The sequence below is a fragment of the Scyliorhinus canicula genome, chromosome 2 (assembly GCF_902713615.1).
Source record: "Scyliorhinus canicula chromosome 2, sScyCan1.1, whole genome shotgun sequence".
Lineage (NCBI taxonomy): Eukaryota > Metazoa > Chordata > Chondrichthyes > Carcharhiniformes > Scyliorhinidae > Scyliorhinus > Scyliorhinus canicula.
The window spans coordinates 263012935-263026061 of NC_052147.1; the positions used below are offsets into that span (position 1 = coordinate 263012935).

At 41.6% G+C, this 13127-nt stretch overlaps 1 protein-coding gene across 12 annotated transcripts in view; it reads right to left on the bottom strand.

The window, feature by feature from the left end:
- Positions 1-5808, bottom strand: part of neb (nebulin) — a 361584-nt gene extending 355776 nt beyond the window's left edge. For 9 of the 12 annotated variants that reach the window (XM_038790020.1, XM_038790019.1, XM_038790018.1 and 6 more), the window contains exons 1-3: positions 5586-5807; positions 4783-4911; positions 4479-4578 (exon numbers count right to left, since the gene is read on the bottom strand). In XM_038790020.1, coding sequence (XP_038645948.1) covers positions 4479-4550 — 72 coding nt within the window. In that variant the 5' untranslated portion in view covers positions 4551-4578; positions 4783-4911; positions 5586-5807. Of the gene's footprint in view, positions 1-4478; positions 4579-4782; positions 4912-5585 lie in introns of all 12 variants that reach the window. The other 3 variants (XM_038790010.1, XM_038790016.1, XM_038790008.1) reach the window with 1 other exon arrangement.
- Positions 5809-13127: the final 7319 nt, after the last annotated feature.

Genomic DNA, 13127 nt, shown 5'->3' on the forward strand with positions numbered 1-13127 from the left:
CGAACGATGATAAATAAGCAGGGCAGATGGTTTCAGGATGTCCCGAAGCATTTGATAGCCATCAATGTTTTGTAGAGGATTGGGGGGGGGGGGGGGAGGTTGGGAATCCATTTTATTCTGCAAGAAGTGAGTTATATATCAACAAAATGTGAAATGAAACAATAGTGCTTAAGTGGGGGGGAGAATGACTACTGAACCCATTAGTAATTGAGGTATGCTTCACAGCCACTGGACATCTCTACTTGCTTTACAGCCAATGAAGTACTTTTGAAGAGTTATCACTGTTGCAATGTAGGAAACAGGGCACACATCCAGCTCCCATAAATAATAATATGACAATGACCAGATTAGCTGTTGTTACGTTTTGTGATGTTGGTTGAGGAATAAATATTGACCAGGATGCCAGGGTAACCCCCCGCCCCCCCCGCTCTTCTTCAAAACAATACCATGTGATCATTCGCGCCCACCTGAGGGGACCAATGTGGGCTCAGTTCAACGTCCCACCTGAAAGACAGCACCTCCAAAGGTGCAGCCCATACTCAGTACTGCAAGAGAGTGTTATCCTTGATTTTTGTGCTGGAACCATGGAGTGGAACGTGAACTTGGGACTTGAAGAAGAGGTTAAGAATAAAGTTACGGGAGCTATGGAAACCTTAGAGTTAGAAGTGGAAAGAGATGTCTCCAGCACAGGCAAATAATCAATAGGAGAAGATTCTAAGCAAATAATGCCCAGAGCATAATGCTAAGCAGCTTTGATTCATTATTTTGGGTTTGCATGAAATAAAGGCATTTTTCTGAAAATAAAATGGAGTTTTATTCAAGTCAGTTCAAGTGGGCAAGATTTTTACCTGCCGGAAGTGCCATTTTTTAGTCATGATGAATAACATTTGGTTTAATCTAAATCCTGCATAAAACATCTTTGTGTAAATTACTTTGTCATGATGTCAGTAGCGAAACTGAGATACATGAATAGACTGTTCCGATGACCTTTTGCAAACCCCACAGTGTGTGTTACCTGATGCACATCACACATTTTGAACCTGTTGTAATCCTGTGTCCAAGTCTATTTTAGTCGATTTAGCTCATTGCAACCAGCCGAGGGTTGGCTCATATTTCCTACAGTCTTCTGACATTAGGCTAGAATCTCCCACTCATTTTTAGGTCTGAAGTAGTACAACTGACTACAATTTCCAATTCAATTACTTGACAAGGCTACATGGACTCGCTCCAGAGCTGGATCTTGGCCATCATGAAGAAAACAATGGCAACGTGGAACAAATTTGTCATGGATGAAAGGCCGTTCTTCATGGTGATGGTATGAAAACAATCTTGGACTTGTGACAATATTTATCGCTTCACACAACACTACACAATTTCTTCTGAAAGTAACGTGGAATGTTTCAACAAAAGCCAATGATGACTACAGGTTATTGTCTGAACGATGGAGAGTGGAGATGAGAAAACAGACTACAGGAGGTTAGCAACCTGGGTGTGGAAGGCTACCAGATGAGCAGGTTACAAAATGCACATATGATAGAGACACAGCATATGTTTCATGATGCTTAAACAGTGCATGCACAATGAAATGAATTGAGATTGTTCTGCACAATAATACAGTCAACAGAAAAATTAACTCATATCATATTAACATACCTCCACTTCATGCTTAACATATTCTATCACAAATTTATTTTTGGTCTTGGGGAAACGTAATAGCAGCTTGTATACAATTTCACTATTTTAAAAGGTTTAATCCAGTTAGTTCCAATTTTAAACAAATACATTGTCATCACTATTTTATGCTAAATGTGGCATTGTTTTCTATAACGCACCGTCAATAGTACAAACAGTGTTACAATGACAGATGTCTGAATGACGTTGTTGAAAACTTCATTATTACTAATGTAAACCCCATGAAGAGGAGAACTACTTTACCCATCTCTAGACATTTTCAAAACTGAAATTGGAATGTGCCCACATTTTAGAACTATACAATTAGCAACTCTTTGGGGGGGGGGGGGGGTAGCAAATTTGACGAAACAGATAAATTATTACTTTTCTACCAAACACCAAGATGTTCCATGTGGCGGGCAAAGTTGCTCACACAAGTAACATTGAGTTACATTTGGTAGAATTAATTTGCATGATTTAACGCCCACTGTTAATTGCTGTAACTAGATGGGAGTGTGTCTTGATACAACTGAGGAGCGAAGTCTTTTCAGAGATAAGAATCAAGCATGATAAGAGCATAAGAAATGGTGGTAGGAGTACACCATGCAATTCATGACTGGACTTCTACATTAACTCCACTATCTTGCCCTATTCCATATGCTTTGTCCTCAAAGAACGATCAATCTTAGGCATGAATATACCGAGCATCCCAAGTGCTCCGGGGTGGAGTATTCCAAATATTTACAACTTTCCAAGTTATGATCCTTCCAGTCATCTCAGCCCTATGTGGATGACCAATTATCCTAAGACTACAATTACCCAGTCAGTGGGAACAGCTCTGCCAGCCCGCTTAGAACTTTAATGCATTTCGGTGATCAGTTTCCAGTAGTTACAAAGACTTGAACAAACTCATTGCAGCAGAATTGGTTGTTAATTATAGTATAGGATTAGATGGCCCGGGTTTAATTCCCAGTCTGAGCTAGGTTTCCTAATTTCACCCGAGGTAATATTCGAGATGTTTGGAATTGCATTTAGTGTTCCCGAAGGAGGGAGAGGGAAAAATAGCCAGTCACAGCTGTTTTCCAGCACCAATCTCTGCTTTCAGGAGGGGTGTTTAATTATTTTGACCCAATTTCATCCTGCCCTCTTCTAAAGCTGAGATAACTGGGACACAGGCACCTTTCCCAACTGTCCATTTGAGCACGGATAGTGTCAGCGGGCAACTTGCTGCTAGAGGGCATCACTACAGAGCCTGATCTGACTACATGTATATAACTTCCAGTAGGTGTCACTATCTGGTGATCAAGAGTGAATGGAGTTAGTTGTTCTATCTTCCTAAACCCAGGGGTGCTAACGTAGTCAATTCTACAGACCAACCACAGGCCAACATGAACGGAATTACCACAAGCATTTGCTTTATATCATGACCAAGCAGGTATATTCCATCATTGGGGTTATTCATCATTAATGATTCCACTTTCTAAAGCAAGTAATACAAGAGAATTCCAAGAGAACAAGGATTGGCAGCCCCTATAATTATCACATTATAATTAAGAGGCAATCCCCTGCAGTCATAAGAGTAGATAGATTGGACGTATCTAATGAGTATTCGTTGGTTGAGTTAAGGATTAGTTCTTGGTATCAAGTAGTGATCTACAAGGTAGAGCAAATCACAATCCCAAATAGGACAGTAAATTATGATTTTTAAAATGATTAGAGGGTTGACCAGCCCCAAATTTCAGTCATCACAGAAAATTATGAAAAATTATGAAAAATGCATTAGGAAAATGCCAAAAACAAATACAAATCAGAAATGGAAATTAAAATTAATATGCAATTAATGTGATGTACTGTTCCTATGGATGATGACTATTCAACAAAGATATATTTTTTATTAATGTGACGTTATCAAAATCTATAATTATATTTTATTTTTTCTGGTCTCTTCGTGTTGCTTTCCAATAATGGCTGTAATTGAAACCACTGCAATAGAGGAATATTCCAGCAAGAAAATATAAAGATGTCCAGGGCCAGTAGTTGTATTGGATTTTATTACAGATCTGCCAGAGCAGATCCTTCCCTACCAACCACTTGAGACTGATCGCTCAGCCTGTTTGAACTTGGATGCTGCATTCCTTCTGCATGCTCAGCATGTCTTTTATTAGCGCTGACTGCTAAAGTATCGCAGTACTTTGGAACTGCAGTGGGGAAATAGCAGTGAGCTCTATTGCAAAGGATAAGGGAAGATTAACATTGAGTTTTATTTCCTAGTGGGACGTCTTGAGGCAAATGGGCCTCTTTTTTTACGTTTTGAGACCGAAAGATCACTCGGGTTTTTTTCTGCTTAATCTCATTAAGTTCTTTTCAATATAAAACATGTAAACTTCAATTTAAGAGGTGCTGAAAAATAAAGGTTTGCTTCAAGAAGGAAATTTGTTGTCATTGTGCGAAAATAGCAGCATTATTTCTGTTTGCTAATTGTTAGACACATTTTTCTACTGCTCAGGGAAAATGCTGTGCTTATTTTTATGAGCCCACCCTTTCTAATTTTAGCAAGAGATAACTTTAACACATTGTTTGACCTTTGAAATTAAAGTTTGGCATTTTAAATATTGCCATTGTTGAAATTTTAAAAAGCTTAATCATGAAGATTTAACCAATGTTGCATGTTGTAATTATTGGTGGAATATATTAGAAAATCGTTTTTATGTGTTCAATATATGGAGACAAAACTGGAGTAATAAAGCAAATTTGTTGATTTTGTTCCAGCGAAATCAAATTTCCGCCAACTGTTTTACACTTCTTACCGTTACAGTCTCCTCCACTTCATACTCTTCATATTCCTCATATTCATCATAGTCCCCCTCGTCGTCTTCCATTTTTACTGTATGTCACGGATCGAGCGTCCTAAAATAAGGCAGCGGGTCAGAATCGAAACCAATGCGATCAAATAGAAATATAAAATGCACAGATAATAGGGGTGAGAAAGAAAAACAGATCTGCAAAAATAAATTATTTGATGGGGCTCTGAAATGGGGTCAGGAACGAAGTGAGCCTTGAGGTGTCCCTATATACATATCTCAATAGGCATATAATGTATGGCAGACATACCGTGTGCAAAAATACTTGCTGGATGTCAGCAATATGGTAAAATCAGCGACCTCACAGAAATGAGACTGGGCACTGTCCAACTGCCATAGGAATGTTCTCGCTCCAGTTTCTGCGCTCTTTAATTTACAGCTGTAAAATAAAAAGGGAAGGTGGGGAAAGCTGGTTTAAGTGGTGGTGTCAAATAATTAAATAAAATGAAGGTCCGGGTATTTCCTTGCCCAGTTTGAATTCAAGGAATGATTTGCTTGATCTGTCAATTTTAAGTCTCAATGGGTGACACAATAAGCGGGGCCGGGTGGGGGTTGGGGCGGGTGGGAGGGGGAGCAGGAAAGCGTCTAGATCAAGTAGCCAGGGTTTTCAACAGCTGTTCCTATGCCTCGAGAAATTTGTCACACATGTTAATACCACTGTGCGATTGGCTGGTTTAGTTTAGCTAGCTGGTTGCAATTCCTTCTGAGGCAAGCAAAGCCCAAGGCAGCATGGATAAATTTAGGAACACAGGCTGCGATCCTCTTCTCAATGTTCTAATATTGAAAGAAAATAGCCAGTAGCCTGGAAGTGATTCTGTAATTAACACAAAACCAGAGCGGCTATTACCATGCATATACCATGCAAGAAATGTCCTAAAACAACAGAGCTACCAGCGTCATGGTTCAGGAGGTTAACCGTACTCTAAAGCGCGGTTGAAGACTCAATCCTGACCAGAAATATTCTAAAGTAACGAAAGCACATATTAAATATGGCACCACTTTGCAAGAACACGCTTACAGTCAGCATTTCAGACAAAAATAACAAAATCTTACCCGTGATAGTTAAAAGTAACTTTCCCCCGCAGCTCGAGCCTCCCCAACGCTCCCCTCCCAAGAAACGCTGGGCAAGAGCTACAAGCTGCATCAGCGTCTAAACTATCATGTGAGCTGGTAGACCAATCCGAGAGTTACTTTACTCGGATTTCAGAGGCTAAATATATCGAGTGATCCCTTTAATAGCCACCTGTTCAGCAAGCCCAAGGAGAGACACCAGCGATGCTGGCCAAAGGCTTGGGTGATCTCAGACAATGCAAATTCAGCGGCTGAAGCTTCCAGACCAGAATACGATCTGAGCCGTTTGCTTTTAGAGTTAGCAGTGGGGGAGATTACCTCTGCTAAAGCTTGTGACTGTAACTGCTTATTTCCATTGGTTGTGTTGACACTCGTCACAAGGTGGTAGGATTGGAAATTCAAAAGGTCAAACTCAGCAATTTGTCACCATTTATTTTTTTCATTATTAGCGAATGTTATGTTTAATTTTGAAGTTGTACCCATATTATCATCCAATGGATGTTGCCCATGGATGGAGAGGACTTCATGAATATAAAATAAATGCACAAAATGCTGTAAATCCCTACCAGGTTTCTTAAAATTCATTTACGGGATGTGGGCATCGCTGGCTAGGTCAGCATTTATTGCCCATCCCTAGTTGCCCTTGAGACGGTGGTGGGGACCTGCCTTCTTGAACCGCTGCAGTCCACGTAGATGCACTCACTGTGCTGTTCGGGTGGGAGTTCCAGGATTTTGAGCCAGCGACAGTGAAAGGACGCCGATATATTTCCATGATCTGGAGATGCCGGCGTTGAAGTGGGGTGAGCACAGTAAGAAGTCTTACAAAACCAGGTTAAAGTCCAACAGGTTTGTTTCAAACACTAGCTTTCGGAGCACTGCTCCTTCCTCAGATGAATGAAGAGGAATGTTCCAGAAACATACATATAGACAAATTCAAAAATGCCAAACAATGCTTAGAATGCGAGAATTTGCAGATAATTAAGTCTTTACATATCCAGAGATAGGGGTAACCCCAGGTTAAAGAGGTGTGAATTGTCTCAAGCCAAGACAGTTGGTTGGATCATCCTGCAATTACCTGGATGCATTTTAAGAATTCTGCTCTCTCCAAACCTTTTAAACTATGGCTACCCCAGTTAATGTTGAAATTTCCCCACAATCACTACCCTATTACTTTTACCGTTCTCTGAAACTTGCCAAGAATCTGCTCTTTTATTTCTCTCAGACTGATGGGGATCTGTAGAACACCCCAAGCAATGTGATTGTACCTTTTTGGTTTTTAAGTTCTACCCATATGGCTTCAGTTGAAGAGTCTTCTAAGACGTTGTCCCTCCTTACTGCTGTAATTGATTCCCTGATCAAAATTATGACACCTCCTCCTCTTTTACCTCCTCCCTGTCTTGCCTGAAGATCCTATATCCTGGAATATTGAGATGCCAATCCTGCCCTACTCTCAACCATGTCTCAGTGATAGCAATGACATCATACCCCCATGTTTTAATCTGTTCCATCAATTGGGTGGCACAGTAGCACAGTGGTTAGCACTGTTTCTTGACAGCGCCACAGTCCCAGGCTTGGGTTACTGTCTGTGCAGAGTCTGCACGCTCTCCCTGTGTCTGCGTGGGTTTCCTCGGTGTGCTCTGGTTTCTTCCCACAAGTCCCGAAACACGTGCTGTTAGGTGAATTGGACATTCTTAATTCTCCCTCTGTGTACCCGAAGAAGCGCCGGAATGTGGCGACCAGGGGATTTCCACAGTAACTTCATTGCAGTGTTAATGTAAGCCTACTTGTGGCAACAATAAAGATGATTATTATGATTATTATCTGCCTTGTTCATCAGACTCCTGGTCAACGGTAACCCCCAGGATGTTGATAGTGGGGGAACTCAGGGATGGTCATGCCATTGAATGTCAAGGGGAGAGAGCATCTCCGATTAGAAGCAGGGTTAGTGTCTGGTATGTTCCAGCACCGGCATGGAGGTTCCCGTTGTAGCAGATACATCAATCCTTGCAAACGTCCATTGACTTGGACTGCACCAGAAGATTCCACCGGTGGGAGGGGTCGGAAAATTCTGGCCAACATTTCAGGATGATGAATTCTCTTCAGAACTGCGGAAAAATCAATGACCTAATGCAGTGATATGCATCACTGTAAATACACAAGGGGTTAAGACACTAGAGGGAGCACCAGAGGCATGACACACAGACATTCAACCAATACGCCAATAAGATAGGACACGACTAATGGGCATTCAAGATACACACAGAGATGACACTACCACAGGAGGGCATTACACCAACCCATATACAAGGACACAGCACACATACTCAGTCTTTTTCCAGTGGAGACACTCAGTGAGTACACAGGGTTGATTTAAAACACATCACACCTACCACGTGGATTATAGCAGACTGGTTCGTCAGTCTGAGTAACTATAGCAGGATTAACAGGAGCGTTGAATCCAAGTAGGAGAATTGTTAACAGTTTAATAAATGTGTTAAATCTATCTCCAAGTCTGAACCTTTCTTTGACAGAGTGCACATCAAGGAAGCAGCCTATGCTACATCAAGAGCATAACAAAACAACTGAAACGTTAATTCTGTTTCTTTATCCACAGATGCTGCCCAGCCTGCTGAGTCTTTCCAGCACTTTCTGTTTTTATTTCCAACTTCTAGCATCCACAGCATTTTGCTTTGTTTCTATAAATAGCACTTTAGCAGAGGAAAGCTAAACTCTGAAAAGTTTGAGTTAAATAGAATTAAGTGCATTTGTGAATTTGCAGCGATGTACCAGGAATACAAATTTCCCATATCTTCCACTGGACATTTGCTTCCTCCCCCAATCCCCCACGTGTTTTTTACATTTTTCTCTTCTATTTGGAAATGGTGGTTTACAAATGAATCATTTTTGGATCATTGATGATAGCTAGTCCTGATCGATGCTACCTACTCTTGGCATTCTAAAACAGGGCTTTGTGTCAGCTGATAACCTTTTTAATTTTATGCTCTTTGAGATTGCACAATGGCTTTGAAAACCTATGAATGACTGGACGTAACCAAAACATCAATTCCCAATTCTCTTCCCACACCCAGTTGTGCACAAAGACAGACTTTATTCAGTTTCCACAGCAAGTAAAAGGTTGCTAGTCTGTCGCCAGGGGTTTATAGCTTATATTTACACATCAAGCATGGTTGACCAGGAGTCTTTGCGTTGTTACCGCCAGCCATTGGCGTGTTGGAAGGATTTTGCAGGTTGAAACACTCAACCTGTTTTACTGCGTTATAAATGCACCTTCCTTGGCCATTAAGTCTTGGGGTGGGTTTGAAAAACAGAGCTGCTGGCCCAAAGGGAGGGACAGGGTGGAGGGATCAGTCACCAGGGGGAATAGGTTTAAGGTCCGTGGGGCAATGTTTAGAGGAGATGTGCAAGACAGGTTTTTTACACAGAGGGTGGTGAATGCCATGGGAGGTAGTGGCAGCAGATACATTAACGGCATTCAAAAGGTATCTTGACAAATACATGGCTAGGATGGCTATAGAGGGATACGACACAAGGAAGTGCTGAGGGTTTTGGCCAAGGTTGGAATCATGACCGGTACAGGTTTGGAGGGCCAAAGGGCCTGTTGCTGTGCTGTATTGTTCTTTGTTCTTTGACACTACCCATTGTGCCACAAGAACTCCTTGAAACATCTATACTATGGTAATAATTGGCTCATCTACTTTACACCAGTGAATGTGACTTTGGTTCACCAAATAGTCAACATTAGTCAGCATGGGGCTGATTTAGTACACTGGGCTAAATCACTGGCTTTTAAAGCAGGCCAGCAGCACGGTTCAATTCCCGGACCAGCCTCCCCGAACAGGCACTGGAATGTGGTGACTAGGGGCTTTTCACAGTAACTTCATTGAAGCATACTCGTGACAATAAGCGATTTTCATTTCATTCACAATAAGCAATTTTCATTTCATTTCATTTTCATTATGATCTAACTCTTGAGTTGACTATCCTCCACTAATACAAGAGCAGCAGCATCCATAGTAAAACATCCAACACTGACTTAATAAAACATCTTCCACATGAAGAGGTAATAGGACAGGTGTCCAAAAGCTTGGTCAAAGAAGTAGGTTTTAAAGAGGAATGGGAAGTGCAACGTATCAGAGAATCTGATGCTTTACCTGCTGGTAAAGCATCACGTGATGTGTAGTGACGTCAGCAGAATGTTTGCACGGACTTTGCAGTTTTCCATTTTAAATTGCATGAACAATACCTCTTTTTATTTCAACCAGTTGCAAAGCATCTCTCTTTCTCAATGTGCAGTATCCAAGACATCGCTGTACAGCAAGTACAGAGTGCTAACTGTATTTTGAAGTGGATTGGGATCTGAGATTATTTTGTTGTTTGAGTAAAAATAAAGATAGCAGTTAAGGTTATTGTATCACTGTATTGGTTGGCATTGTTTACAGGGTAATTGTAAGCTCTTTTCTTGTGTGATGTTAAAGATGTCTTAATACAGGGCAGCACGGTGGCACAGTGGGTTAGCCCTGCTGCTTCACCACGCTGAGTTCCCAGGTTCGATTCTGGGTCACTACCTGTGTGGAGTTTGCACATTCTCCCCGTGTTTGCGTGGGTTTCACCCCCACAACCCAAAGATGTGCAGGTTAGGTGGATTGGCCACACTAAATTGCCCCTTAATTGGGTACACTAAATTTTTATTTTTTTTAATATGTTTTAATACTGTGTTAGTAATAACGTTTGTTTTAATAGATCATATCCTTACTTTGCGTGAGGTCACTCAGGGATTGATCTCAAGGTATCCTTCCCTCACAACCTGACAAAATTAAAACAAAATATTGGCGTTTCTGTTGTGGTGGGTGATTTTAATTTTCCCTATATTGACTGGGACACGCTTACTGCTCGAGACATGGATGGAGCAGAATTTGATAGGAGTGTCCAGGAGGGTTTCTTGAAACAATATGTAAATAGCCCAGCTCGGGAAGGGGCCATATTAGACCTGGTGCTGGGGAATGAGCCCGGCCAGGTGATCAAAGTTTCAGTAGGAGATTATTTCAGGAACAGTGATCATAATTCTGTAAGTTTTAAGCTGCTTATGGAAAAGGACAAGGGTGGTCCTCAGGTGAAGGTGTTAGACTGGGAGAAGGCTATTTACAACAGCATTAGGCAGGATCTGGCGAGTGATGACGGGGCGAGGCGGTTTGAGGGAAAAGCAACATCAGGCATGCGGGAGGCTTTCAAATGTCAGTTGATTAGAATTCAGGACCGGCATGTACCTGTGAGGATGAAAGATAAAGGTGGCAAGTATAGGGAACCCTGGATAACGAGGGATATTATGAACCTTATCAAAAAGAAAAAGAAAGCATTCATAAGGTCTAAAAGGCTTAAGACAGATGAAGTCCTTGAAGAATATAAAGCAAGTAGGAGGGAACTTAAGGTAAGAGTTAGGAAGGCTAAAAGGGGTCATGAAACGTCATTTGCAAATAGGATTAAGGAAAATCCTGAGGCGTTTTGTACATATGTAAAGAGCAAGAGGGTAGCCAGAGAAAGGGTTGGTCCATTCAAGGATATTGGAAGGAATCTATGAATTAACAGAAGAAATGGGGGAGATACCAAATGAATACTTTGCCTCAGTATTCACTAAAGAGAAGGGCTCGGTGAATGAGGAGTATAGGGTATTGTTTAAGAAGGGCAGCAGGGATAATCCGGGAAATTATAGGCCAGTGAGCATTATGTCAGTGGTAGGGAAATTATTCGAAAAGATTCTTAGAGATAAGATTTACTCACATTTGACAACAAATGGACTTATTGGTGATGGACAGCATGGTTTTGTTAAGGGGAGGTTATGCCTCACTAATTTGATCGAGTTCTTCGAGGAAGTAACAAAGATGGTAGACGAGGGAAAGGCAGTAGATGCTGTATACATGGGTTTCAGTAAAGCCTTTAACAAGGAACCTCATGGTAGACTAGTACAAAAGGTGAATTCACACAGGATCAGAAGGGAGCTGGAAAGTTGGATACATAATTGGCTTGGGCACAGAAGACAGAGGGAAGCAGTGGAGGGGTGATTTTCTGAATGGAAGGCTGTGGCTAGAGGCATTCCACATGGATTACTTCTGGGGCCTTTGTTGTTCGTGGTATATATAAATGATTTGGAAGAAAATGTAGCCCGTCTGATTAGTAAGTTCGCAGACGACATAAAAATTGGTGGAGCTGCGGATAGTGAAGAGGATTGTCAGAGGATACAGCAGGTTATAAATTGGTTGGAGTCTTGGGCGAGAAATGGCAGATGGAGTTTAATCTGGACAAGTGTGAGGTAATGCACTTTGGAAGGTCCAGTGTATGTAGGAATTACACAATAAATAGTAGAACTCTTGCGAGTACTGACAGTCAGCGAGATCTGGGCATGCTTGTCCACCAATCACTGAAAGTGGCAAAGCATGTGGATAATGTGGTCAAGAAGGCATACGGCATGCTGGCCTTCATCGGTCGGGGCATTGAATATGAAAATTGACAAGTCATGTTGCAGCCTTACAGGACCTTAGGTTGGCCTCATTTGGAATATTGTGTACAATCCTGGTCGCCACACTACCAGAAGGATGAGGATGTTTTGGATTGGATACAGAAGCGGTTTACTAAGATGTTGCCTGGTATGGAAGGCTTTAGCAATGAGGAGAGGTTAGATAAACTAGGTCTGTTCTCATTGGAACGACGGAGGTTGAGAGGCAACCTGATAGAGGTCTACAAGATTATGAGTGGCATGGACAGAGTGGATCGTCAGATGCTCTTTCCTAGGTAGGAGAGTCAAGTACTAGGGGGCATAGGTTTAAAGTACGTGGTGAAAAGTTTAGAACAGATGTGCGAAGCAAGTTTTTACACAGAGGATGGTAAATATATGGAATGTGCTGCCTGGTGCTGCCGGTATGATTGTGCCATTTAAGGGACATCTGGACAAATATATGAATAGGGTGGGAATAGAAGGATATGGATTCTGTAAGTGCAGACAGTTTTAGTTTAGGCAGGTACCATGGTCAGCGCAGGCTTTAGGGCCGAAGGGCCTGTTCCTGTGCTGTGCAGTTCTTTGATCTTTATCCTAGCCACTATTGGGCCTGGTCCAGGATCATAATAAAACACATCGTGGTGAATAGTATAAATGCATTTAAGACAGTGGCTCCGAATCTGTGGGTCGCGGTTGTACGTTCCCCCTCCTCCATGTCCTGGTAGAAAGGCCCAGGCAGCATCCAGTCCTTCCCTTGTCCGGCTTCTCTCTCAGTCTCTCTGTTTCCAAGTCATTTTCTTGTGATCTCCACTTTATTGCTGCCCTGATGTGAAATAGACCAGTTCTATGGAAAAACAAGATAAGTTACTTAACTAGTGAATCAAATCCATTTTTGTTTAAAACTTGGCTGCGTGCTGCAGAATCCACAACAAAACTGCAGGCTCAAGGACTATCAACATTATTTTGCCATGGAAATACATACATAGTAGAAAATTAAAATTTTATTTCACTTGTTT